Source organism: Stegostoma tigrinum, chromosome 32, assembly GCF_030684315.1.
Source record: "Stegostoma tigrinum isolate sSteTig4 chromosome 32, sSteTig4.hap1, whole genome shotgun sequence".
In the NCBI taxonomy this organism is placed as follows: domain Eukaryota; kingdom Metazoa; phylum Chordata; class Chondrichthyes; order Orectolobiformes; family Stegostomatidae; genus Stegostoma; species Stegostoma tigrinum.
In genome coordinates, this window is record NC_081385.1 from 19,993,438 (window position 1) to 20,020,085 (window position 26,648).

Genomic DNA, 26,648 nt, shown 5'->3' on the forward strand with positions numbered 1-26,648 from the left:
TACAACTAATTTAATAACTTCACCAAAGAGGCTCCATCCCTGCCCCTTTGACTTGTCTGTCTCCTGTCTCCACCTATCTTCTCCTCTATCCATCTTCTATCCACCTCCCCCTCTCTCTCTGTTTATTTCAGAATCCCCTTACCCTTCCCCATTTCCGAAGAAGGGTCTAGGCCTAAAACATCAGCTTTCCTTCTCCTGATGCTACTTGGCCTGCTGTGTCTGGGTGGGATGCTCCAAGGGGCAGTGTGGACTTGTTGGGCCAAAGGGCCTGTTTCCAAACTGTAGGGAATCTAATCTATAAAAGGTAAGCATACTAAATGCCTTCTTCACTGTCATGACTACCTGCATTCTAAGTTCTCTCTCATTCCTTACCAGCAAAAATAGGACCTTGGAGTAACTAGAACTTCAGAAAAATATGACCCAATTTTTTTTCAAGCTCATTTTCATAAGGTTACCTCCCTTTTGGATTTGAATGTAGTTGAAACTTTTCACTGTCTTCCTCTCAGTTGGTGCTTCTGTTCATTGAAAGATGGCACACAATTTTACTGATGCTGATTGTTACGAAAAAAATTTTAATTCACGGATGTATTTGGAAACATATTTTATCTCTCTATCTGGTCATGTACAGGATGAGAACTATATATCTTTTGTTCTGCAGAATTTGGTAAAAACTTTTTCAAATGGTGAGTAAAATCTTTGGTGCTAATTCATCAGCCGGTAGCTCGCTAAGCAAAGTATAATGTGTTAATTTGTGAGCGCTCAGTGAAAATGTTAGTAGGCAATTGCTCACCTTGTTATTCCTTACTATTTGTAGCTGATATATGAAAGGTTCTTAAGAGTACAAGCTATTGGACTTTGAATGATGTTCTGGATTCCACAGCAAAATTAGCCCTAGCCTGTTGAATCTGTTCAGTATGTTCTGAATGAATCTAAATTGTCTTCCCCTAATTCCCTAGTTACAAGCCTCATGCACATGATTACTAAAGCAGTAAAACAGATAACCACCTCTGATCTACACTGCAGCAACATTATGAGACAGGGTATAGCCATATTCTCATCATTATCTATGGAATGTTTGCAAACAAATTCATCAAATGCAATAGTTACAGACTTAACAGGCTTCGGGATTCAGGATAAATTAATAATAATGGGAAGGTCAAAATGGAACTAACCGGGAGGGAAAGAAAGACTTGTTCTCATTGAAATATTTCCATTCGTATGCTGTTGCATACGTTCAAGTGTTGTTTAGATTTTCTAATAGAATAGTTAGGTTATTCTAAACTTGTGTAAGTCACAAATTTAACTCCAAATTGAGTATTGTGTACAGTTCTATGTAACACACTGTAAGAAAGGTGCGAATGAATTGGACAGCATGCAGAAAAAGTTGACAAGAATGGTTAGAGGGGTGAGAAATTTCACTTCTAAAGGTAGATTGTAGAAGCTTGGGGCCTTCCTCCTTAAAGAGGAGAAAGTGTAGTGTTGGACTTAATAATGATATCTTCAAACCAGACCATTCAGGGTTAGTCATTAAAGATTCATTGCTCATAGCTATTGAAGTAGACAAATACACAAAAATAGGTCTAGTGTAAAAAACATTTCTGTTTTGACTGGGGCTGGGGGTGGGAAACTATACAACTTTGATTGTCTTTGGAACCATTCTTGTATGTAGTTAAAAAGAGCTTCCAGAAAATCATTTCAACTTGTTTTCTGCACAGTTGAAGTTTTGGAAAACTACTGGAATTATTGAAAAATGGGCATTCACCACATAACCTTAGATGCAGAATAGTACTGATATCAGGGACTTTACTCCACTCATCATACTTTTCTCCATCGAGCTGAGGTTTACGAGATCGGTGCTATGGAATCTGAAAGCTCCGTGTGCCACCGTCACCAAAGTTTGCAATGGATAGAAGGCAGTAATATACATATATATAAAACGTAAGTAGTTTAAGCTGATAGATTCACTTATTAGTTTGCATTTGTCTCTATTAAAGTGCATGTGTCTTCTTGTATTAATTTTGATCAGGCCTTAAAGATCCCTTGAGGTACTTTCAGCCTAACAATGCAGAAAGCTAATAGTAGATTTGGTAGAACTTTGCAAAATCATGAGGGGTCTGGACAAAGTTGATTGGGAGAAACCCTTCCCTCTCATGAAAGGGGTGGCTCAGTGGCGTAGCAGTTAGCACTGTTGCCTTACTGCACCAGGGACCTTGGGTGACTTTCTGTGTGGAGTTTGCATGTCCTCCCAGTGTCTGTGTGGGTTTCCTCTGGGTGTTGGTTCCCCCCCACAGTCAAAAGATGTGCACGTGAGGTGGAGTTTCCTCGTTAAATTGCCTGTAGTGTCCAGGGTGTTTAGGTTAGGTGGATTAGACGCAGGAAATGCAGGGGTAGGGGAATGGGTCTGGGTGGTGTGGACTTTTTGGGCTGAATGGCCTGTTTCCATATTGTAGGGATTCTATGAGAATAAAAGATTTAAATGTGATTTCCAAAAAATATGATGTTTGAAGAAATGTTTTCACGCAATGATTGTTGGGAGTCTGGACTACACAGCCTGGAATTGTGGTGGAAGCATGTTCGATCAGGACATTTAAGAGGGTATGAGATGACTATGTGAATTGAAACAATGTGCAGCAGCACAGGCTAAAGGCAAGAGAACATCATTAAGCCATGATCCTTATTTGGAGAAGCAGTGCAATGGACCAAATTATCACCTTCTGCAGCAAAATGATTCTCTGATCCTATAATGGTCAGAAATGCTGATTTTAGTTACTATTTGTTAATCATGCCTTGGGTGTGGTTAAATGACGTTGTGATTTTCAAAAACCATGGCATAATTCAAATCAGGATATCGTGTGACTTGGAGAAGAGCTTATAGGAATTAGGTTGTGCTACCATGCTTCTGTTGCTTTCAGGCGGCACAGATTAAAGGTGCTTTTGAAGGAACTTCTTAAATTCTGTGTCTTTTCTCATGCGACTTTGCAGCCCTTGCAATATTTTTGTTATGCCTTATGGTTTTATTTTAACATTCTTATTCACCAGCATATGTGTCTTTATAATTTATTTTTGTACATTTTTTCTTTCAGATTTTATATTGTCTCTAATTTCGTTAGTCATCAAAGTACTTATTTTGGTTGACAGGATACTTCCTTGGGGGTATAATCTGGATCAATTTATGAATTTTTTTTTGAATGCCTGTTGCTGAATTTCTGTCAGTTAACCCTATACCAAGGTTGCCCAACATACTGTGGGTAGTCTCTGTTTAATTACATTCAGGTCAACATTTCCTAAACTTTAAATCATAGTAACTGCTTTGTGTTTCTATCTTTCTAATACAATATCGAAGTTTATTATATTTAGAATTTTTAATACATATTCATGCACCTGTATATTGTGAACTAAATCTACGTGATAAGTCAGTACTAATATATATATATATATATCTAATAGGGCATACCATCTTGCTAATTAGAACATAGAACATAGAACAGTACAGCACAGAACAGGCCCTTCAGCCCACAATGTTGTGCCGACCATTGATCCTCATGGATGCACCCTCAAATTTCTGTGACCATATGCATGTCCAGCAGTCTCTTAAATGACCCCAATGACCTTGCTTCCACAACTGCTGCTGGCAACGCATTCCATGCTCTCACAACTCTCTGCGTAAAGAACCTGCCTCTGACATCCCCTCTATACTTTCCACCAATCAGCTTAAAACTATGACCCCTCGTGCTAGCCATTTCTGCCCTGGGAAATAGTCTCTGGCTATCGACTCTATCTATGCCTCTCATTATCTTGTATACCTCAATTAGGTCCCCTCTCCTCCTCCTTTTCTCCAATGAAAAGAGACCGAGCTCAGTCAACCTCTCTTCATAAGATAAGCCCTCCAGTCCAGGCAGCATCCTGGTAAACCTCCTCTGAACCCTCTCCAAAGCATCCACATCTTTCCTATAATAGGGCGCCCAGAACTGGACGCAGTATTCCAAGTGCGGTCTAACCAAAGTTTTATAGAGCTGCAACAAGATCTCACGACTCTTAAACTCAATCCCCCTGTTAATGAAAGCCAAAACACCATATGCTTTCTTAACAACCCTGTCCACTTGGGTGGCCATTTTAAGGGATCTATGTATCTGCACACCAAGATCCCTCTGTTCCTCCACGCTGCCAAGAATCCTATCCTTAATCCTGTACTCAGCTTTCAAATTCGACCTTCCAAAATGCATCACCTCGCATTTATCCAGGTTGAACTCCATCTGCCACCTCTCAGCCCATCTCTGCATCCTGTCAATGTCCCGCTGCAGCCTACAACAGCCCTCTACACTGTCAACGACACCTCCGACCTTTGTGTCGTCTGCAAACTTGCTGACCCATCCTTCAATTCCCTCGTCCAAGTCATTAATAAAAATTACAAACAGTAGAGGCCCAAGGACAGAGCCCTGTGGAACCCCACTCACCACTCTAACAGTAATAGTCATAGTTTCTTACTATACATCCTGTCCATTATTAAAACCAAGTACATTCACATCCGTAACACAGGAAACTTTGAACTTGCCTTAACTTCGGTGCTGCTGAAACTTTCCAATACCAATTCTTTCTAAGACAGACAAAGCAAATGCTGGTATTCATGTCAATTTGTTATTAATTGGGCCACAGTGACTATCCCCAATTTATTACTATTCAGGATGGGTTACACCAAAATGGTTATGCTCCCAGGTGAAGAGGAATGGATTGGCTGCCCTTCTTAATTCAACACTCTTGCTTGGCCCCAACAAATTTAATTTGAAAAGTATCCCTTGCCTCACAATGCCTTTTCCTAACCCAATTAGATTTTTCTTTTAAATAGAACCAAATTAACCAGGATCTCTTGAATTAAAGGAAAAAGGATGAATTTGTTGGCTGTGAAACATGAGAAATGTTAATTAAATGCAACACACATACCATGTAAATTAAGTAGAGGCAACAGTTGAAAAGAAATGCAAAGTGTAAACTCTTGCTCCCACATTGTATGCTCACATTGAGTTTATATTAATGGACAGTAAGCTATTTATCTATGAAAAATTAAAATAAAAGCAGAGACGGAGCAATTAGATTGTATAGGGACAGTAACTGAAAGCTGAGGGCGATGTTCCCTCTCGGGTGTGTGACTGCGTGTTGTGTGCATTGTGTTCCACACACAATTATGGGAGTGATGTCACCATGTTCCACAAGCTGCTACCATGGCAGTCCACACAGAAGAACAAAGAATGAGAAAGAACACTGGTTCGGAGACTGGCAATGTGATTAATTGAACACACAAGAAACATTTGATTCAACTTATGAATCCTTTCAATCTTAGCGGATTTGCATTACTCCTTCCCTCTGATTGGTTATCTGGCATTTGAATTTTCCTAGGTCCAAAACTGCAGACCCTGCTTGAAATTGGATGTGGTCCCACTCTTCACTGTGCTCTCTGTGCCACAGAATATGTGGAGGAAATTGTTTTGTCTGATTTTGCTTCGAGCAACCGTAAGGAGATTGAGCTGTGGATACAAAATGACCCAGGAGATTTCGACTGGAGCCTAATTGCAAAACGTGTGTGTGAACTGGAAGGCAACAGGTAATTATTAAGTAGCCCTGATTTCTTTTTTAACCAAACTTGCCTCTTTAACAACTAACCCCACTCCCACAGCTACCTTCATATCCCCACCCCATCTTACTATGTGTCATTCCCATAACAACTCGTCACTCGGTTGATATCCAGTGAAAGACCAGCACTCCTGTAGCTGCATCCCTTTAATCCAATGCCACACTTTTTCCAAAATTCACTATGGACTCACGGTTTTTCCTAGTGCAGGAGGCAAATATCACATGCAGGCAAACAATTGGACCAATCCATATATAAGCCTTTATTTACAGACAGCAAACATGAACCCAAACAAAAGCAACTTAAACTGATATTCTCTCCACAATTAAAAGAGAGATCATAAGCAACGAATATTTTACAGTCTACAATTGTCTGCTGTACTCAGCTCTCAACCATTGGATGCAGGTGCAATGAGATTCAGTATGGCTCGTAACACCCTTAACATGGACAAAGACAGCTTCCTCCTCCTCCTCACAAGACTGCTCCCACTCACCCAGTTCCTCAGCTTTGAGCACATTGCCTTGTTGCCTGCTGTAAGTACAACACAGCAGGATGGTGCAGCGTCCTCCATTCAGACTATACTGGACAGCCCCTCCCCACAGGAGCAGAACCATATCTTCAACAGAGCATCCAAGTTCAGCGGGCAATACAGAAGGCAAATGGAATGCTGGCCTTTATTTCAAAGGAAATGGAGCATAGAATTAGCATAGTTTCTTGCTGAAACTATATAAGGCAGTAGTCAGCCTTATGGTTTTATTTTAACATTCTTATTCACCAGCATATGTGTCTTTATAATTTATTTTTGTACATTTTTTCTTTCAGATTTTATATTGTCTCTAATTTCGTTAGTCATCAAAGTACTTATTTTGGTTGACAGGATACTTCCTTGGGGGTATAATCTGGATCAATTTATGAATTTTTTTTTGAATGCCTGTTGCTGAATTTCTGTCAGTTAACCCTATACCAAGGTTGCCCAACATACTGTGGGTAGTCTCTGTTTAATTACATTCAGGTCAACATTTCCTAAACTTTAAATCATAGTAACTGCTTTGTGTTTCTATCTTTCTAATACAATATCGAAGTTTATTATATTTAGAATTTTTAATACATATTCATGCACCTGTATATTGTGAACTAAATCTACGTGATAAGTCAGTACTAATATATATATATATATATCTAATAGGGCATACCATCTTGCTAATTAGAACATAGAACATAGAACAGTACAGCACAGAACAGGCCCTTCAGCCCACAATGTTGTGCCGACCATTGATCCTCATGGATGCACCCTCAAATTTCTGTGACCATATGCATGTCCAGCAGTCTCTTAAATGACCCCAATGACCTTGCTTCCACAACTGCTGCTGGCAACGCATTCCATGCTCTCACAACTCTCTGCGTAAAGAACCTGCCTCTGACATCCCCTCTAGACTTTCCACCAATCAGCTTAAAACTATGACCCCTCGTGCTAGCCATTTCTGCCCTGGGAAATAGTCTCTGGCTATCGACTCTATCTATGCCTCTCATTATCTTGTATACCTCAATTAGGTCCCCTCTCCTCCTCCTTTTCTCCAATGAAAAGAGACCGAGCTCAGTCAACCTCTCTTCATAAGATAAGCCCTCCAGTCCAGGCAGCATCCTGGTAAACCTCCTCTGAACCCTCTCCAAAGCATCCACATCTTTCCTATAATAGGGCGCCCAGAACTGGACGCAGTATTCCAAGTGCGGTCTAACCAAAGTTTTATAGAGCTGCAACAAGATCTCACGACTCTTAAACTCAATCCCCCTGTTAATGAAAGCCAAAACACCATATGCTTTCTTAACAACCCTGTCCACTTGGGTGGCCATTTTAAGGGATCTATGTATCTGCACACCAAGATCCCTCTGTTCCTCCACGCTGCCAAGAATCCTATCCTTAATCCTGTACTCAGCTTTCAAATTCGACCTTCCAAAATGCATCACCTCGCATTTATCCAGGTTGAACTCCATCTGCCACCTCTCAGCCCATCTCTGCATCCTGTCAATGTCCCGCTGCAGCCTACAACAGCCCTCTACACTGTCAACGACACCTCCGACCTTTGTGTCGTCTGCAAACTTGCTGACCCATCCTTCAATTCCCTCGTCCAAGTCATTAATAAAAATTACAAACAGTAGAGGCCCAAGGACAGAGCCCTGTGGAACCCCACTCACCACTCTAACAGTAATAGTCATAGTTTCTTACTATACATCCTGTCCATTATTAAAACCAAGTACATTCACATCCGTAACACAGGAAACTTTGAACTTGCCTTAACTTCGGTGCTGCTGAAACTTTCCAATACCAATTCTTTCTAAGACAGACAAAGCAAATGCTGGTATTCATGTCAATTTGTTATTAATTGGGCCACAGTGACTATCCCCAATTTATTACTATTCAGGATGGGTTACACCAAAATGGTTATGCTCCCAGGTGAAGAGGAATGGATTGGCTGCCCTTCTTAATTCAACACTCTTGCTTGGCCCCAACAAATTTAATTTGAAAAGTATCCCTTGCCTCACAATGCCTTTTCCTAACCCAATTAGATTTTTCTTTTAAATAGAACCAAATTAACCAGGATCTCTTGAATTAAAGGAAAAAGGATGAATTTGTTGGCTGTGAAACATGAGAAATGTTAATTAAATGCAACACACATACCATGTAAATTAAGTAGAGGCAACAGTTGAAAAGAAATGCAAAGTGTAAACTCTTGCTCCCACATTGTATGCTCACATTGAGTTTATATTAATGGACAGTAAGCTATTTATCTATGAAAAATTAAAATAAAAGCAGAGACGGAGCAATTAGATTGTATAGGGACAGTAACTGAAAGCTGAGGGCGATGTTCCCTCTCGGGTGTGTGACTGCGTGTTGTGTGCATTGTGTTCCACACACAATTATGGGAGTGATGTCACCATGTTCCACAAGCTGCTACCATGGCAGTCCACACAGAAGAACAAAGAATGAGAAAGAACACTGGTTCGGAGACTGGCAATGTGATTAATTGAACACACAAGAAACATTTGATTCAACTTATGAATCCTTTCAATCTTAGCGGATTTGCATTACTCCTTCCCTCTGATTGGTTATCTGGCATTTGAATTTTCCTAGGTCCAAAACTGCAGACCCTGCTTGAAATTGGATGTGGTCCCACTCTTCACTGTGCTCTCTGTGCCACAGAATATGTGGAGGAAATTGTTTTGTCTGATTTTGCTTCGAGCAACCGTAAGGAGATTGAGCTGTGGATACAAAATGACCCAGGAGATTTCGACTGGAGCCTAATTGCAAAACGTGTGTGTGAACTGGAAGGCAACAGGTAATTATTAAGTAGCCCTGATTTCTTTTTTAACCAAACTTGCCTCTTTAACAACTAACCCCACTCCCACAGCTACCTTCATATCCCCACCCCATCTTACTATGTGTCATTCCCATAACAACTCGTCACTCGGTTGATATCCAGTGAAAGACCAGCACTCCTGTAGCTGCATCCCTTTAATCCAATGCCACACTTTTTCCAAAATTCACTATGGACTCACGGTCTTTCCTAGTGCAGGAGGCAAATATCACATGCAGGCAAACAATTGGACCAATCCATATATAAGCCTTTATTTACAGACAGCAAACATGAACCCAAACAAAAGCAACTTAAACTGATATTCTCTCCACAATTAAAAGAGAGATCATAAGCAACGAATATTTTACAGTCTACAATTGTCTGCTGTACTCAGCTCTCAACCATTGGATGCAGGTGCAATGAGATTCAGTATGGCTCGTAACACCCTTAACATGGACAAAGACAGCTTCCTCCTCCTCCTCACAAGACTGCTCCCACTCACCCAGTTCCTCAGCTTTGAGCACATTGCCTTGTTGCCTGCTGTAAGTACAACACAGCAGGATGGTGCAGCGTCCTCCATTCAGACTATACTGGACAGCCCCTCCCCACAGGAGCAGAACCATATCTTCAACAGAGCATCCAAGTTCAGCGGGCAATACAGAAGGCAAATGGAATGCTGGCCTTTATTTCAAAGGAAATGGAGCATAGAATTAGCATAGTTTCTTGCTGAAACTATATAAGGCAGTAGTCAGCCTTATGGTTTTATTTTAACATTCTTATTCACCAGCATATGTGTCTTTATAATTTATTTTTGTACATTTTTTCTTTCAGATTTTATATTGTCTCTAATTTCGTTAGTCATCAAAGTACTTATTTTGGTTGACAGGATACTTCCTTGGGGGTATAATCTGGATCAATTTATGAATTTTTTTTTGAATGCCTGTTGCTGAATTTCTGTCAGTTAACCCTATACCAAGGTTGCCCAACATACTGTGGGTAGTCTCTGTTTAATTACATTCAGGTCAACATTTCCTAAACTTTAAATCATAGTAACTGCTTTGTGTTTCTATCTTTCTAATACAATATCGAAGTTTATTATATTTAGAATTTTTAATACATATTCATGCACCTGTATATTGTGAACTAAATCTACGTGATAAGTCAGTACTAATATATATATATATATATCTAATAGGGCATACCATCTTGCTAATTAGAACATAGAACATAGAACAGTACAGCACAGAACAGGCCCTTCAGCCCACAATGTTGTGCCGACCATTGATCCTCATGGATGCACCCTCAAATTTCTGTGACCATATGCATGTCCAGCAGTCTCTTAAATGACCCCAATGACCTTGCTTCCACAACTGCTGCTGGCAACGCATTCCATGCTCTCACAACTCTCTGCGTAAAGAACCTGCCTCTGACATCCCCTCTATACTTTCCACCAATCAGCTTAAAACTATGACCCCTCGTGCTAGCCATTTCTGCCCTGGGAAATAGTCTCTGGCTATCGACTCTATCTATGCCTCTCATTATCTTGTATACCTCAATTAGGTCCCCTCTCCTCCTCCTTTTCTCCAATGAAAAGAGACCGAGCTCAGTCAACCTCTCTTCATAAGATAAGCCCTCCAGTCCAGGCAGCATCCTGGTAAACCTCCTCTGAACCCTCTCCAAAGCATCCACATCTTTCCTATAATAGGGCGCCCAGAACTGGACGCAGTATTCCAAGTGCGGTCTAACCAAAGTTTTATAGAGCTGCAACAAGATCTCACGACTCTTAAACTCAATCCCCCTGTTAATGAAAGCCAAAACACCATATGCTTTCTTAACAACCCTGTCCACTTGGGTGGCCATTTTAAGGGATCTATGTATCTGCACACCAAGATCCCTCTGTTCCTCCACGCTGCCAAGAATCCTATCCTTAATCCTGTACTCAGCTTTCAAATTCGACCTTCCAAAATGCATCACCTCGCATTTATCCAGGTTGAACTCCATCTGCCACCTCTCAGCCCATCTCTGCATCCTGTCAATGTCCCGCTGCAGCCTACAACAGCCCTCTACACTGTCAACGACACCTCCGACCTTTGTGTCGTCTGCAAACTTGCTGACCCATCCTTCAATTCCCTCGTCCAAGTCATTAATAAAAATTACAAACAGTAGAGGCCCAAGGACAGAGCCCTGTGGAACCCCACTCACCACTCTAACAGTAATAGTCATAGTTTCTTACTATACATCCTGTCCATTATTAAAACCAAGTACATTCACATCCGTAACACAGGAAACTTTGAACTTGCCTTAACTTCGGTGCTGCTGAAACTTTCCAATACCAATTCTTTCTAAGACAGACAAAGCAAATGCTGGTATTCATGTCAATTTGTTATTAATTGGGCCACAGTGACTATCCCCAATTTATTACTATTCAGGATGGGTTACACCAAAATGGTTATGCTCCCAGGTGAAGAGGAATGGATTGGCTGCCCTTCTTAATTCAACACTCTTGCTTGGCCCCAACAAATTTAATTTGAAAAGTATCCCTTGCCTCACAATGCCTTTTCCTAACCCAATTAGATTTTTCTTTTAAATAGAACCAAATTAACCAGGATCTCTTGAATTAAAGGAAAAAGGATGAATTTGTTGGCTGTGAAACATGAGAAATGTTAATTAAATGCAACACACATACCATGTAAATTAAGTAGAGGCAACAGTTGAAAAGAAATGCAAAGTGTAAACTCTTGCTCCCACATTGTATGCTCACATTGAGTTTATATTAATGGACAGTAAGCTATTTATCTATGAAAAATTAAAATAAAAGCAGAGACGGAGCAATTAGATTGTATAGGGACAGTAACTGAAAGCTGAGGGCGATGTTCCCTCTCGGGTGTGTGACTGCGTGTTGTGTGCATTGTGTTCCACACACAATTATGGGAGTGATGTCACCATGTTCCACAAGCTGCTACCATGGCAGTCCACACAGAAGAACAAAGAATGAGAAAGAACACTGGTTCGGAGACTGGCAATGTGATTAATTGAACACACAAGAAACATTTGATTCAACTTATGAATCCTTTCAATCTTAGCGGATTTGCATTACTCCTTCCCTCTGATTGGTTATCTGGCATTTGAATTTTCCTAGGTCCAAAACTGCAGACCCTGCTTGAAATTGGATGTGGTCCCACTCTTCACTGTGCTCTCTGTGCCACAGAATATGTGGAGGAAATTGTTTTGTCTGATTTTGCTTCGAGCAACCGTAAGGAGATTGAGCTGTGGATACAAAATGACCCAGGAGATTTCGACTGGAGCCTAATTGCAAAACGTGTGTGTGAACTGGAAGGCAACAGGTAATTATTAAGTAGCCCTGATTTCTTTTTTAACCAAACTTGCCTCTTTAACAACTAACCCCACTCCCACAGCTACCTTCATATCCCCACCCCATCTTACTATGTGTCATTCCCATAACAACTCGTCACTCGGTTGATATCCAGTGAAAGACCAGCACTCCTGTAGCTGCATCCCTTTAATCCAATGCCACACTTTTTCCAAAATTCACTATGGACTCACGGTCTTTCCTAGTGCAGGAGGCAAATATCACATGCAGGCAAACAATTGGACCAATCCATATATAAGCCTTTATTTACAGACAGCAAACATGAACCCAAACAAAAGCAACTTAAACTGATATTCTCTCCACAATTAAAAGAGAGATCATAAGCAACGAATATTTTACAGTCTACAATTGTCTGCTGTACTCAGCTCTCAACCATTGGATGCAGGTGCAATGAGATTCAGTATGGCTCGTAACACCCTTAACATGGACAAAGACAGCTTCCTCCTCCTCCTCACAAGACTGCTCCCACTCACCCAGTTCCTCAGCTTTGAGCACATTGCCTTGTTGCCTGCTGTAAGTACAACACAGCAGGATGGTGCAGCGTCCTCCATTCAGACTATACTGGACAGCCCCTCCCCACAGGAGCAGAACCATATCTTCAACAGAGCATCCAAGTTCAGCGGGCAATACAGAAGGCAAATGGAATGCTGGCCTTTATTTCAAAGGAAATGGAGCATAGAATTAGCATAGTTTCTTGCTGAAACTATATAAGGCAGTAGTCAGATCTCAACTGGAATATTGTGAACAGTTTTGCGACTTATCTAAAGAAAGATATACTGGCATTGAAGACAGTCTCTAGGCCAATACCAGGAAAGGACAGACTGTCATATGAGGAGAAGTTGAGGACATTGGGTCTCTACTTGTTGGAAATAGAAAAATGAGAGGCAACCCTATTGAAACATACAAGATTCTTAGGAGACTTAACAGGGTAAATGTGGAATGATTGTTTCCCCTTGTGGTTGAATCTATGACAGAGGGCATAATCGTAGAATACGAGATAAGAGAAGCCATGCTGGCTCTGCTCTGCTATTACAAGCTTTATCCAACCGAAAAGGGATATTACTCACAACGAACACGCTTTTGAGCTGGGTTGTTGGAATGTCCTTCCTCTCAGACTCAGAGCTGGCCCTCTTCCATGAAAATAGGACTTGTAGGTCAGGGAGGATCCTCTCCTGGGTCTTCTTGTGTTGCTATACAGTCTTCTACCACAAGTCTTGCTGCGAGTCCTCACTGAGGGAATGGCTTCCAGGTGTGTGTTTCATTGACACATCACATAAATCGACAAGTCACATAGATCCCATGCATCTTAATCTTCTGGATAAGCCTACCATGAGGGACCTTGTTGAATACCTTACTGGAATTCATGAAAACAACATCCACTGCTCTACCCTTATTGATCGAAAATCTCGAGGGGGTAACAATCAAGTTAATAAGACATGGACTGCGCTGCACAAAGCCATGCCGACTGTCCCTAAATAGGCCATGCTTTTCCAAATGTGCGTAAATCCTATCCTTAACAATTCTCTCCAATAGCTTCACAACCACTGATGTGAGACCCACCAGTCTCTAATTTTCTGGAATATCCCTATTTCCTTTTCTGAACAGATAAACGTTAGTTACTCACCAAACCTACGGGACATCTCTAGTGGCTAGTGAGGACACAAAGGCCTTTGCCAAGGCCCCAGCAATCTCCTATCTCACCATTCTCATTAATCTGGGGTAGATACCATAGGGTCCTGGGGACTTACTCACTTTAGTACTCTTCAAGAGATCCAACACCACTTCCTTCTTCATCTCAAAATGCCCTAGCGTTTTAGCATGTTCCACACAAATCTCACTATCCTCCATATCCTTTTCCTGGGTGAATACTAATACAAAATACTCGTTTAGGACATCACTCACATTCGCTACCTCCAAGCACAAATTCCCCCCTTTATCTTTGAGTGGTCCTAACTTCTCCCTAGTTATCCTCTTCTTTTTGATGTATCTATAGAATGCCTTAGGATTCTCTTTAATCCTACTTGCTAAGGTCATTTCATGGTCACTTCTTGCTCTCCAAATTCCCTACTTGAGTACTTTCCTGATTTCCTTATATTCCTTACTGGCCCTGTGCGGTTTTATCTTCCTAAATCTTACATATGCTTCTTTTATCCTTTTGACTAAATTCACAACCTCCCTCATTATCCAAGGCCCCCTTACCTTGCCATCCTTATCCTACCTCATTACTGGAAGATGCCAATCTTGAACTCTCTCCAACAGGTCTTTAAACAGTTCCAACATGTCAAATGTGGACTTGCCTAATAACAACTCCTCCCAATTAACACTCCCTAGCTCCTGTCTAATGCTGATGTAATTCACTTTCCCCCAATTTGGTGCCCTCCTGCAATGTCCTGACTTACCCTTGTTCATAGCTATCTTAAAATGTAAGGGGTTGTGATCACTGTTACCAAAATGCTCTCCCACTGAAAAGACAGTCATCTGGCCAGGGACATTAACTAATACAAAGTCCAGTATAGCTCCTCCTCTAGTTGGACTATTCACATACTGTTTCAAGAAACCCTCTTGGATGCACATAACAAATTCCATCCCATCTAAGCCTTTTCCTGTAAGGGAGTCCCAGCAAATACCAGGGAAGTTAAAGTCAACCACTATGACAACTCTGTTTTATTGCTCCTTTCCATAATCTGCCTAAATATTTGTTCCTCAGTCTCTCTGTGGCTGTTGGGAGGCCTGTAGTATAATTCAAGCAGAATTATTGTACCCATTTTATTTTTGAGCTCTACCCACATTGCCTCGGTGATGAGCCTTCCAGTGCAGATGTAACATTCTCCCTGATTAGTAATGCAACTCCTCCATCTCTTTTACCTTCCTCTCTATCTCGTCTAAAACGACAAAATGCCTGGAACATTGAACAGCCAGTCCTGTCATTCATTCAGCCAAGTATCTGTAATGGCCATAGCATCATAATCCCATGTACTGATCCAGGCTGTAAGATCATCTACTTTACCTTTAATACTCCCTGCATTGAAATAAACACCCTTCAGCCCATTAGTATGAACATGTGTTCATTTATGTGTCTCTGCTTCTCTTTTCTTTTGGATTTACTGATCGTAACATCTACCTTCCTCTCAATCCCTCCACTTGCTGACCTGCTGCTCTGGTTCCCAGCCCACTGCTACTCTAGTTTAAACTCTCCCAAGTAGCACGAGATAACCTCCCTGCGAGGATATCGGTTCCCCTCCAGTTTAAGTGCAGCCCATCCCTCTTGCAAAGGTCATTCCTGCCCCAGGAGAGATCCCAACGATCCAAGAAACTGAAATCCTGCCCCCTGCACTTGGTCCTTCTCCACACAATTATCTTACCTATCTTTCTATTCCTTGGCTCACTAGCACGTGGCACCGACAGTAACCCAGAGATTACTGCCCTCGAGATAACAAAGTGTGGAGCGGGATGAACACAGCAGACCAAGCAGCATCTCAGGAGCACCAAAGCTGACGTTTCAGGCCTAGTCCCTTCATCAGAGACATCTACCTGACTGAACCTCCAGTGTAACCACATCCCTGTAACTAGTGTCTATTACACTCTCTGCCCCTGCATGCTCCATAGTGTATCCAACTGCTGCTCCGACCAAACAATGCGGTCTGTGAGGAGTTGCAACCTGTCACACTTCCTGCAGACATAGTCATCAGAGACACTAGACTGCTGCCTGATCTCCCACATCTGGCAGGAAGAGCACACCACTGCTCTAACTGCCATCTCTGCCCCTTCTTACTAAGAAAGATAAAAGAATCTTACCTTGCCTGCCTTATTCACTGAAGCCCCGTATTCACCTAAACCCACACTTACACCGATTAGCTGCACTGACTGGTTCCTTATGTTACCGTGCATTCTTTACAAGCAGACCAAATACCTTGTAGACTATAACAAACTTACTAGCAGCCTCTCTTAATGTCTCTCCTCTCTTTTTTTGGTTAGGGGAGGAAGGAAGGATAAAAACACTGCAGCAATGTAATGTTTGGGTCTCACCATTCCTTGACACTGAGTTCTTCCTCACTTTACTGATGGTTCATGTTGACTGTGCCATCTTCTCCCAGAATGCTCAGCAAAGTCTCTTGCCCTCCTCTACTAATTGCTCCTCCCACTGCTTATCACCTGGGAGGGGGTGGTATTCTCCCTCACTCTGCTGATTGGTCGTGGTGACTATACCGACTTCTCCCAGAATGCTCAGCGAGGCTGGATCTATTTTCCGGGGATCTTCAGAAGCTGAGGGGTAACCTTATAGAACTTTTAAAAAATCATGAAGGGTATCAATAGAGTGAATAGACAAGGTCTTTTTCCCAGAATAAGGGAGTCCAAAGCGAGAGGGATAGGTTTAAGGTGAGAGGGGAAAGATTTAAAAGGGACCTAAGGAATAACCTTTTCATGCAGAGGGTGGTGTGTGTATGGAATGAACTGCCAGAGAAAGTGGTGGAGGCTGGTACAATTACATTTAAAAGGCATCTGGTTGGGTATATGAATGGGAAGGTTTTTGAGGGTTATGGGTCAAATGCTGATCAATGAGACTAGATTAGTTTGGAGTTTTGAAGAATGAGAAATGATCTCATTGAAGCACATAGCATTCCTATGGGGCTTGACAGAATAAATACTGCGAGGTTGTATCCCCTAATGGGTGAATCCAGGACCAGAGTGAAGACCAGACTCAGAATAAAGGGATGCCTATTTAAGACTGAGATGTGGAGGTATTTCATCTCTCAAATGGTTATGAGACTTCGGAACTCCTTTCAATAGAGAGCTGTGCTGCTAGAGTCCTTGTGTATATTTTAGGCTGTGATAAATAGATCCCTGATCAGTTAGGTAATCAAAGTCTAAGGGCAGGAAAGTGGAAGTAAGGAATATCAGAACAACCATGATCGCATGGAAGGGTGGAACAATCTCAAGGGGCTGAGCAACCTATTCCTGTTCCTATGTTTTATGGTCTGAAGGTCTTTTAAGGACCTTTTAGAAACAGGACTATTAGAAATATAGTTCAAGCATGTAATGCAAGTCACCTCCTTTGTCATGGCTAAGTGATTGTCTGTGCTGCACTGAGTTTATATCTTACAGGGGAAAATGGATGGAGAAAGAGAAGAAGCTAAGGGATTCCATTAAGCAAGTTTTGAAGTGTGATGTTCATCAAAGTAACCCTCTGCATCCAGTACAACTGGAACCTGTTGACTGCATATTGACAGCCTCATGCCTCGAGGCTGCCTGTAAGGATGAAGCAGCTTACCGCACTGCTGTTAGAAATATAACCTCTCTGCTAAAACCAGGTGGGGTGCTCATTATTATTGGTGACATGAACCAGGCTGTTTATAAGGTCAATGAGTACAACTTCTCAATCTTGCCACTTGATCGTACATTAATGAAAAATGCTTTGGAGGAAGCTGACTGTGAGATTAAACAGTTGGAAACATGTAAATCAGTCACTTGGTCAGGCAATGACATGATATTTTTCCTAGTTGCTCAAAAGAAATAAAACAGCTTCATGCTGAATCAATTTTGCAACTGTTATACATTTAACCTGTTTAAAAGCTAATGCACATGCAAAGTGAAAAATGAATGCTATTAAAATGACTCATGGTATTTGCTCATCATTGCCTTAATTTTGTTTGTATGCTCATTTCTGAAATACAAGTTGTAAACTCAATAGAGCTTAATAAAGACCTACACTCCAGTACAGTTCAAAGAACTTATTTTATTGCTTTAGAGGTGCTTTCTGTTCCCTATGACACTCTCATTCATATTATATCATATATGTGTAGTAATTGAAATGACGTCAGCCAGGTAGACCTCAGAGAATATGTGTTCCCTGATTGGAGCTGCTAATCTCCAGCTGGCAGGTAAGAACAGGAGTGTCAGACATCCTGCTCACTCTGAGAGCTGGATCAGTGTCACATGTAAATAAAGGGTGGCTTGATGACAGGGCACCAGCCCCTGTGGAGTAATTTCAATGTCCTAGATTAAATTCTGGCTGACCCGTCAGGGGTCTCTGAACTTTCTCTGTAATCTCAAACTTGATGAAAACCTGTCTCACTGCAAATAAACCATTCACTTAAATTTTCCAGCACCACTGCACAGTGGAAGCACTGTGTATCACCCACAAGGTACACATCTCAGTAAGTCCTGTTCAATAGTCACTTCCAAGTCAGTAGCCTCAACTAACTAGAAGAAAGGCAGCAGCATTCCCATGGGAACGTGGACACTCTATGATTTCCCCTCAATTAATTCTAAAATGTAATGTCCTAAAAGAAGGAGAAAAGGTTCAGAAAAGATTTACAAGGATGTTGCCACATTTGGAGGATTTGAGCTATAGGAAGAGGCTAAATATGTTGGGGCTATTTTCCCGAGAGCATTGGAGGCTGAGAGGTGACCTTATAGAGATTTATAAAGTCATGAGGGGCATGGATAGGGTAAATAGGCACGGTCATTTCCCCATGGCTGGGGAGTCCAAAACGAGACAGCATAGGTTCAAGGTGAGAGTGGAAAGGAATAAAAAGGACTTCAGGGACAATATTTGCATGCAGATGCTAATGCGTGTATGGAGTGAGCTCCTAGATGATGTAGTGGAGTTTGGTGTGATTGCAACATTTAAAAGACATCTGGATGAATAAAAGACTAGGAAGAGTTTAGAGGGATTTAGGCCAAATGCTGGCAAATGGGACTAGACTTATTTAGGATATCTGGTTGGCATGGACAAGTTGGACCGAAGGGTCTGTTTCCATGCTCCACAACACTATGACTCTATATCTGAAGCCCTCCCTCCCACACCAGCACTTTGGGCACACATTCTTGATGTTGACATTCCATGGAAGCTCTCTAGATTGATTTCCTGGATAAGACAGTTGTCCTATGATGTGGGGTTAAGAGGATTGGATCCATTGCTCTTTGGAATTAGCACTGGTGAAAAGTGATTTCATTCAAACATCTAAGTTTCAAAGGAAACTTAAAATTGTACATTTTGAGTAATTGCTTAAACCTGGAGAGTCAAAGGTAAAGGGTTACTGTCTCAGAATAAACTCTTAACTACTTAAACCCAGATTAGGAATTTCTTGTCTCAAGCTTTATGAATCTTTGGAACGTGGCCTGTCTGTCTCTGTCTCTCCCTCCCCCTACATCCACCCACGCAGCAGCTGATATGCTTAGCCCTGACATGAATTTACCTCAGAAATAGACATTTTGTCTCTTAGAGAGATATGGGGTATGCACCACCCTACAGATCTCCAATCTGTGTGCTCCTCCAATTCTGGCCATGTCAAGTTAAATCACACCACCGTTAGCTTGTGTGCCTTCAGCTGCAAATGACGGCCGTCAGCTTTGGATTTCTCTCCCTATCACCCTGCCTCGTAACAACCACCTGAAATAATCTGACAATCCATCTCAAGGCAAATAGGACTGGACTGCAAATGTTTAAGGAATGCCTTGCACTTTACAAGCATACACACACTGTTCATAACTCCCCTCTCCCAGGCTGCTGCCTAGGCCACCTGCAGACAGCTGTTCATCGGCACTTATAGGTGAACTGAGGACAAATAGAACCCTGGGGAGATGGCCCAGGGCAGGTTGCTGCTTGCAAATGGGAGCGCTGACAGGTGGTGCAAGTTTTCTCATCTGTCCACTTCTGGGAGCTTAAAATTCTGCTCCATTTGAACATTCAGAAAGCTTTTAGACATGCATTCAAAGAAAACTCATTTTCAGCGTTATGAAGGAAATGCTGATATGTGGGATTAAACTGGACTGATTCTAAATATGATTAATTCAAGTTAGTCAGCTTTGCATTTCCCCAACCTACATAGTCAAGCTTAGATCCAGCTGCCCTTATTTCCGTATTCCTTATCAGGAATAGTGTTGGAATACAGTCTGAGTAAATTGACAGGTCATTGACTAGACTTTAGAATTCTGACACAATTAGGGGACTTTGAACTCCTCATAAAACAGGATTTGATAGGTTTTATTCCCTGCATTGAACATAAATAACTAACTGTGATAAAAACACTTCACAGCATGAATTTTGGACAATGACCATGAGAGAAAAATCATACACAGCTTTTCAGGAACCTCTCTCCGTCTTGAAACAAAGCATTTTTCTAAAGTGACTTTTACATGCATGGACCGCCCCTTTAAATATAACGTGGGTTGGGAACGGCCAACGAACTTTCCACTCAATCCACTTCTCTACTGGAGGCAAAATGGAACTAAGTTTTACTGACGGAAATTATTATGAGAAAAAGTTTGACTCTCGCATTTATTTGGAAACATATTATGCTTCTCCGCTTGGTAATCGCATGGAAAATGATTTTTTGCCTTTTGTTCTGAAGAATTTGGTAAAAGTTTTTTCCGGGGGTGAGTAAGGTTTTTGGCTTTCATAACCGAACTGAATTGCTCAATGTTGTTCTGAAGGGCGACACCCTAACTTGTGAATCTCTGACTGCAACTTTACAGATCAGTTAACTTATTGCTCATTGGAATTTCTAGTTACTTTAATCAGTGTATTCAGGACAGGTGAGACTTGAACACATCCTCCAGTCTCAGAGGTAGGGGGTACATGAACCCCAATATACAGGGCTAGAATCTGATCCTTCTGGCTCAAGGAAGGGATATTACCACTGTGCCAGAAGAGGGCTCACAAAACACATTTTTTTATGGATGTGAGTTTGCTCGCTGAGCTGGAAGGTTAGTTTTCAGATGTTTCATCACCATTCTAGGTAACATCATCAGTGAGCCTCCGACGAAGCTCTCCGATGAAGGGTCTAGGCCCAAAACGTCAGCTTTTGTGCTCCTGAGATGCTGCTTGGCCTACTGTGTTCATCCAGCTTCACACTTTATTATCTTGGATTCTCCAGCATCTGCAGTTCCCATCATCACTTATAATGAGGTCAACCGGCTGGAACTCACGGAATGTAAATTCCCTGAATGGGGCTGTTAATCTGGCCGAATGACATGAAATGGTTGGGTTCAGAGATACTGACTCTCTGGTATCTGACACTATATGAGGCAGTACTATAGTCACAGACTGTTTATGTGCAGATAAAGGGGAGTTGCTGACAGGATAATAGCCTCTGTGGAGTTATTTCAGAAGGATTTAATTGGGTAAGTGGGTATTAATGTAGGAGTGACAGGATGGATTAGACTATTGAGCCCTTTTACACTGAAGTAGTGTAGACGTTCTGAGTGGCGGATCAGGCGAGACAAGCGAAGGCTTGCAGTGTTTGCCAGGAAGAGAGGAAAAGCTAATTGGGGCACATTTGACTGTGTGGTGAAGAGTATTCCATTATTAACTGTAAGAGAAAATGCCAAAGTCTACTGAAAGCAAGGGAATGAGGAGTAAAAGTTACCATCCAAGATGGTAATGGAGTAGGACTCCTGGGCCGGAGCTCGTACAGTCCATCCGTTTCTTTTTATTTCTGAGTTATTTTGTACCTGCCCTCGGCATCGGTGATGTCTGTATGGCGTGAAAGCCAGTACGGTCCCCTGGCCCCAATGCGGACCCGGATCCCCGCAACCAGCGCAGACCCCAGGCCCCAGCAGGGCCCCTGAGCCCAGGTCCCAGTGGCGATCCAGACTCCTGCTCTCAAGGTGAACTCCTGCACAGTCTGCGTTGCAATTATTCTTTGTCCGAACGCTTGTTTCTCTATTTTTCTAACGCATTGCCAGGCTATTAATCTTTATTTCTCTTTTTTTTCCCTAAGAATTCACACTTAAGAATCTGTACCTGAGATGAGCCAATAAGTGGTGACAGTAAACTTTTCACTGTGCCTACTTGAGAGGGTTTGATAATAAAGATAATTTAAATTCTGAAATGGGCTGCTTGGGCCAAGAATACAGGGTTTACGAAGGCCCTAAAACAGCCAACATAAGCATGTGCCCATTTTATACTCTGAAGTCCTTCCCCTGGCACAGTAGGTAATGACAAACAAAAGATACCCTTACCCCATACCTGAGGGAGGCATTGGGCCAAATACAGATTCCTTCCTCAGGACTTCATTGCAATTTGTCAACACCCTGAGTGAGATAAGTTATACTGTCAGTCAATGCATTTGGAGCCATTTGCCCTCCAGGGTACAAGCAACAATGGGCCAAATGGCCACCCTCCTTCAATGCTGTAACCATTCTGGGTGAGTCTAGGAGAGAAGTGATCATTTGAACTGAGGGAGGGATGAGAGAAAAGTTCAGGGGAGCATCAGTGTGTTCCAACTGGGGGGGAATTGAGGAATTGGAAAGAGAAATGTTGCGGAAAGTAAAAGACTAAAGTCACCATCATCCCATGCTGTTCCTCGAGAGAGTGGCAGCTGGTGCTCAATATAATTTGAGCATCACCATGTCTCAGGTCCATGATTACGTTAACTGTGTTATTGGTTCCAGCCTCTTCTTTTTTAGTCTTCTAGTGGGCCATTTGTTAAATGTTTAGTCGTAATTCAGCCCTAGAGTCCTGTATTTCAACCTCCTTGGGAATCTGCCGAGGTGGCCGTTACAGACCTGGGCAGTGGGGCATAGAGGGGCAAATAAACATGGTTACCTGCTGCTCATTTGTGGTTCTGTCCATGTGCAGGTCAGAACATTCTGAGGAAGGGTCACCGGATCCAAAACGTTAACTCTGATGTTTTTTCTTCACAGATGCTGCCAGACCTACTGAACGTTTCCAGCAACTTCTGTTTTTGTTCTTGATTTACCGCATCCGCAGTTCTTTCAGTTTTTATTTACATTGCAGACCTTGAACACTTATCGTCTGAAATGGTTTTCCTCACGTCATTCTTGCTGCTTTTCTCAATTAATTTAAAACCCCTCCCCTTCATTCTCCATCCTTTTCATGAATGGGAGGAGTTTCTCTATCAAATACTCTCCACACCCTTTATCATTTCCAGCTCCAATGTAATGTTGAAGTTGGGGGTTAAAAACAGGTGAAAGGGTTTCCCAACGTTGCATATTATTGAGAAATTTCATTCCCTGACGTGCAATAGTTTAACTGTGAAGTAATATCACTATCATCAGGAAGCAATGGGGATGGTGAGAAGGAATGAAAAGTTACCCTGATTCTTGCATACCAACTCAAGGAGGTGAATGTTGATCTTCATAAATATCTCATAGCGGTTCCATCAATACTGCTCATATTATACTTTACAACTTTATTTCCCAACTAATGACTGGGGGTTGATTTTTATTCCAGATTCCAGATTCCACACCCTGCTTGAAATTGGATGTGGTCCCTGTCTTCACTGTGCTCTCTGTGCCACAGAGTATGTGGAGGAACTTGTTTTGTCTGATTATGCTTCCAACAATCGTCAGGAAATTGAGCAGTGGTTACAAAATGATCCAAGAGCTTTTGACTGGAGCCCAGTTGCAAAATTTGTGTGTGAGCTAGAAGGCAACAGGTAATCAATAATAGCTCTGATATGCTTTGCTGTTTTTAATAGAAAAAACTGCCTATTGGTCCATATGCATGATCCAATTTATCACTGACACTTAAAGACCAAGCAAATTGTGGGTTTGATCCTTAAATTGCATTGAATTACCTGACCTCCCCTGGTGTGATTTGATTTGATTTATTATGGCTGTGTACCAAGATTCAGTGAAAAGTATTGTTTTGTGTGCTATCCAAACAAATCATTATAGGTACATCAAAGTAATTGAATGGAATGCAAAATATAGTGTTGCAGCTGCAGAGAAAGATCAACTTTAATATATGTGAGGCTCATTCATAAGTCTGATAACAGCTATTCTTAAATCCGTGGAGGTGCTTTCAAACTTTTGTATCTTCTGCCTGATGGAAGAGAGTATGACTGAGGTTGGAGGTGTCTTTGTTTGTGTTGACTGCTCTCTCAAGGCAGCGGGAAGTGTTGACCAAACCAATGGGACAAAAGCTGGTTTTTGCGATGGACTGGGTTCCTTTCATAACTCTATCTCTTCAGGTCTTGGGCAGAGTAGTTGTCCCACTCTGGGTTTGAGGCACTCACTCCGGACTGGAACCTACTGCATTTAATCCTGACTGGAAGGCTGTCCTGTTAAAGAGTTTGCTCTGTTGGTTAGATATTAAATTGATTCTTGCACTTGTTCAAATGGACTTGATAGGTCCCAGAATTCAACAGCTACTAAACAACAATGGATAGAAAGAGCTAAAGCAGATGAGTAGCAAAAAAACCGAAATGGCACAACTGGCTTGAAAAGCTGAATAGACTCTTCTCATTTCAATGTTACTACTTTCCTTTCCTTCCACCCTACCAATCCTGTAACTTTGGTCTCTTCAGAATCCCCATTTTAATTTCTGTGGCATTGCAACCAATGTCTTCAGTCACCAAGGGCTGAGTTCTGGTTTCGTCTTCCTCACTCAATATCTGTTTCTTGTTTTAAGATGCTGTTTAGAATTCAGTTCTTAAACTAAGCTTTTGGCCATATTCCCTAAAATCGCGTTATGTGACTCTCTCCAGTTTAATTTGATCTTGTTCGTGTGAATCTCCTTGAAATGTTTGTTTGTTAAAAGGTGCTGTACAAACCCAACTTGTTGTTGAAGAACTTTAAAGACATGACAGAGTAAGGAAATTTTATTTCTTTAAATGAACATCAGCTGACAGAAATACTGTTGTTCACCTCTTTGTGCACATCAACCAGCAGAGTTCATCCCAAATCTGTCATCACTAAGTTTTTGTTGTGGATTATACCCTTGACTGGAAACTTGCCAGAGCAAACTTTAAGTTTGAAATTCACAATGCAAATTGTTCCCTTTTAACATGGGACACTCTGAGTGTAATCTTTGTAGATTCTTACTTCAGGCACTGAGTTTGTATTTTTCAGGGAAAAATGGCCCGAGAAAGAAAAGAAACTGAGAGATTGCATCAAGCAAATTTTGAAGTGTGATGTTCATCAAAATAACCCTCTGCATCCAGTGGAATTAGAGCCCGTTGACTGTCTGATGACTTCCTTGTGTCTGGAAGCTGCCTGTAAAGATGAAGCAGCTTACTGCTCTGCAGTTAGAAATGTAACCTCTCTGTTAAAACCTGGTGGGAAGCTCATTGTGGTCTCTGTTTTGAACGAGACCTTTTATACAGTGGATAAGTACAAGTTCTCATGTCTGAAATTTGATCAGGCCTTTTTGGAAAAAACTTTGAAGGAGGCGGGTTATGAAATAGAACAAGTTGAAATGTTTATTGCTCCCAAAACTATAAATACTATATCAGACTATGAGGCAGCAATCTTCTTGGTTGCTCGCAAGAGTGTTTTGTCCTGAATCAATAATGCAACTGTTGTAGATTTATTCTGTTGAGCTCTGACCAAAGTTTCAACAATTAAAATACATTATTAAAACAAATCAAAATACTTACTTATTATTGAGTTTATTTATCTTAGCTGCTTTACTCACCCTTAAGAAACATAGTGTGCCCAGTTTTCTGAGGATTGATAATCTTACACTGGTTACCACCCCACCCCTTCAAATAAAAGAACGTGTTCCATACTTCTGATTGGTGTTTCTGTTCAAGAGTCCCTCAGAAATACAGACCAGTGTTTGCATTCAAATTTTTCTTTTGCAGTGTAGAACTGTCAAAGGAACATAAACTATATTCCCTTTTCACAATGGTAAGCTGCCATATTCTGTAAGTGTTTTGATTATGTTGCCATTCCTCATTACAGTGATTATATGTAACATTAGCACTTGTCACATCCCTTCTGACTGTTCTACCCCTCCCTAGACATTTGCCAGTTGCATCGTAATGAGTGGTGCTATTTGGTACCTTATGAAGCTACAATTGTGTTCCCAAGGTCATAAAGATTATGTAATGATTTGTGATTGTCCCCTTGCAAAGTTGTCTGTTTTGCTGTGCCCTTTCATCAGGTTATCTGTTTGTACTCTTCATTATATGACATTCAGTCCTTGCTATTTATACTATTCATCCTTTATCCCCAATCCTGATTGGATAGGGTCTTTTCTTTACAATATACAACTATGTGTCTAAAGGAATTCAGCTAAATTCCTTAACATTAGTTTTAGTTGTACTTATAACTTCAGTATACCTACATGTGATGGTAATTTCTTGAAGAGTTACTAATTATGGTGGGATCAGGCTTTCCCTTTTACACTTTACAAAATAACGAGACTTCACTTTCCCACGTAGGAGAATGAAGTGTCTCAGAGAAATCTATCTGGTTGTCATGAGTATGAAGGCCATGATTCTGTCTATGAAAACTGCTGCCTCAACTAGTAATTCTCTTCAGCCATGGGCAACTCCAGCAATCCCCCATTTAGGCACTTGGCCTA

The 26,648-nt window shown here is 41.4% G+C and overlaps 2 protein-coding genes across 2 annotated transcripts; both read left to right on the top strand.

The window, feature by feature from the left end:
- Positions 1 to 8,749: 8,749 nt before the first annotated feature.
- Positions 8,750 to 18,085, top strand: LOC125467003 (nicotinamide N-methyltransferase-like; the record flags this gene model as incomplete). The annotated part of the gene is made up of 3 exons (XM_059638937.1): positions 8,750 to 8,958; positions 12,111 to 12,320; positions 17,471 to 18,085. Coding segments are annotated over 3 exons (831 nt in total), but the record flags the coding sequence as incomplete, so codon positions are not given.
- A 2,288-nt stretch (positions 18,086 to 20,373) lies between these two features.
- On the top strand, positions 20,374 to 25,682 carry LOC125466987 (nicotinamide N-methyltransferase-like). The gene is made up of 3 exons (XM_048562249.2): positions 20,374 to 20,746; positions 23,568 to 23,772; positions 25,190 to 25,682. The coding sequence occupies exons 1-3, from the start codon at positions 20,593 to 20,595 to the stop codon at positions 25,620 to 25,622; spliced, it is 792 nt and encodes a 263-aa protein (XP_048418206.1). The 5' UTR covers positions 20,374 to 20,592; the 3' UTR covers positions 25,623 to 25,682.
- Positions 25,683 to 26,648: the final 966 nt, after the last annotated feature.

Coding starts and splice junctions, on each gene's coding strand:
- LOC125466987 (XM_048562249.2), top strand. CDS start 20,593: ATGGAACTAAGTTTTACTGACGGAAATTATTATGAGAAAAAGTTTGAC. Junction 20,747..23,567: donor GGTAAAAGTTTTTTCCGGGG/GTGAGTAAGGTT, acceptor TTTTTATTCCAG/ATTCCAGATTCCACACCCTG. Junction 23,773..25,189: donor TGTGAGCTAGAAGGCAACAG/GTAATCAATAAT, acceptor TGTATTTTTCAG/GGAAAAATGGCCCGAGAAAG.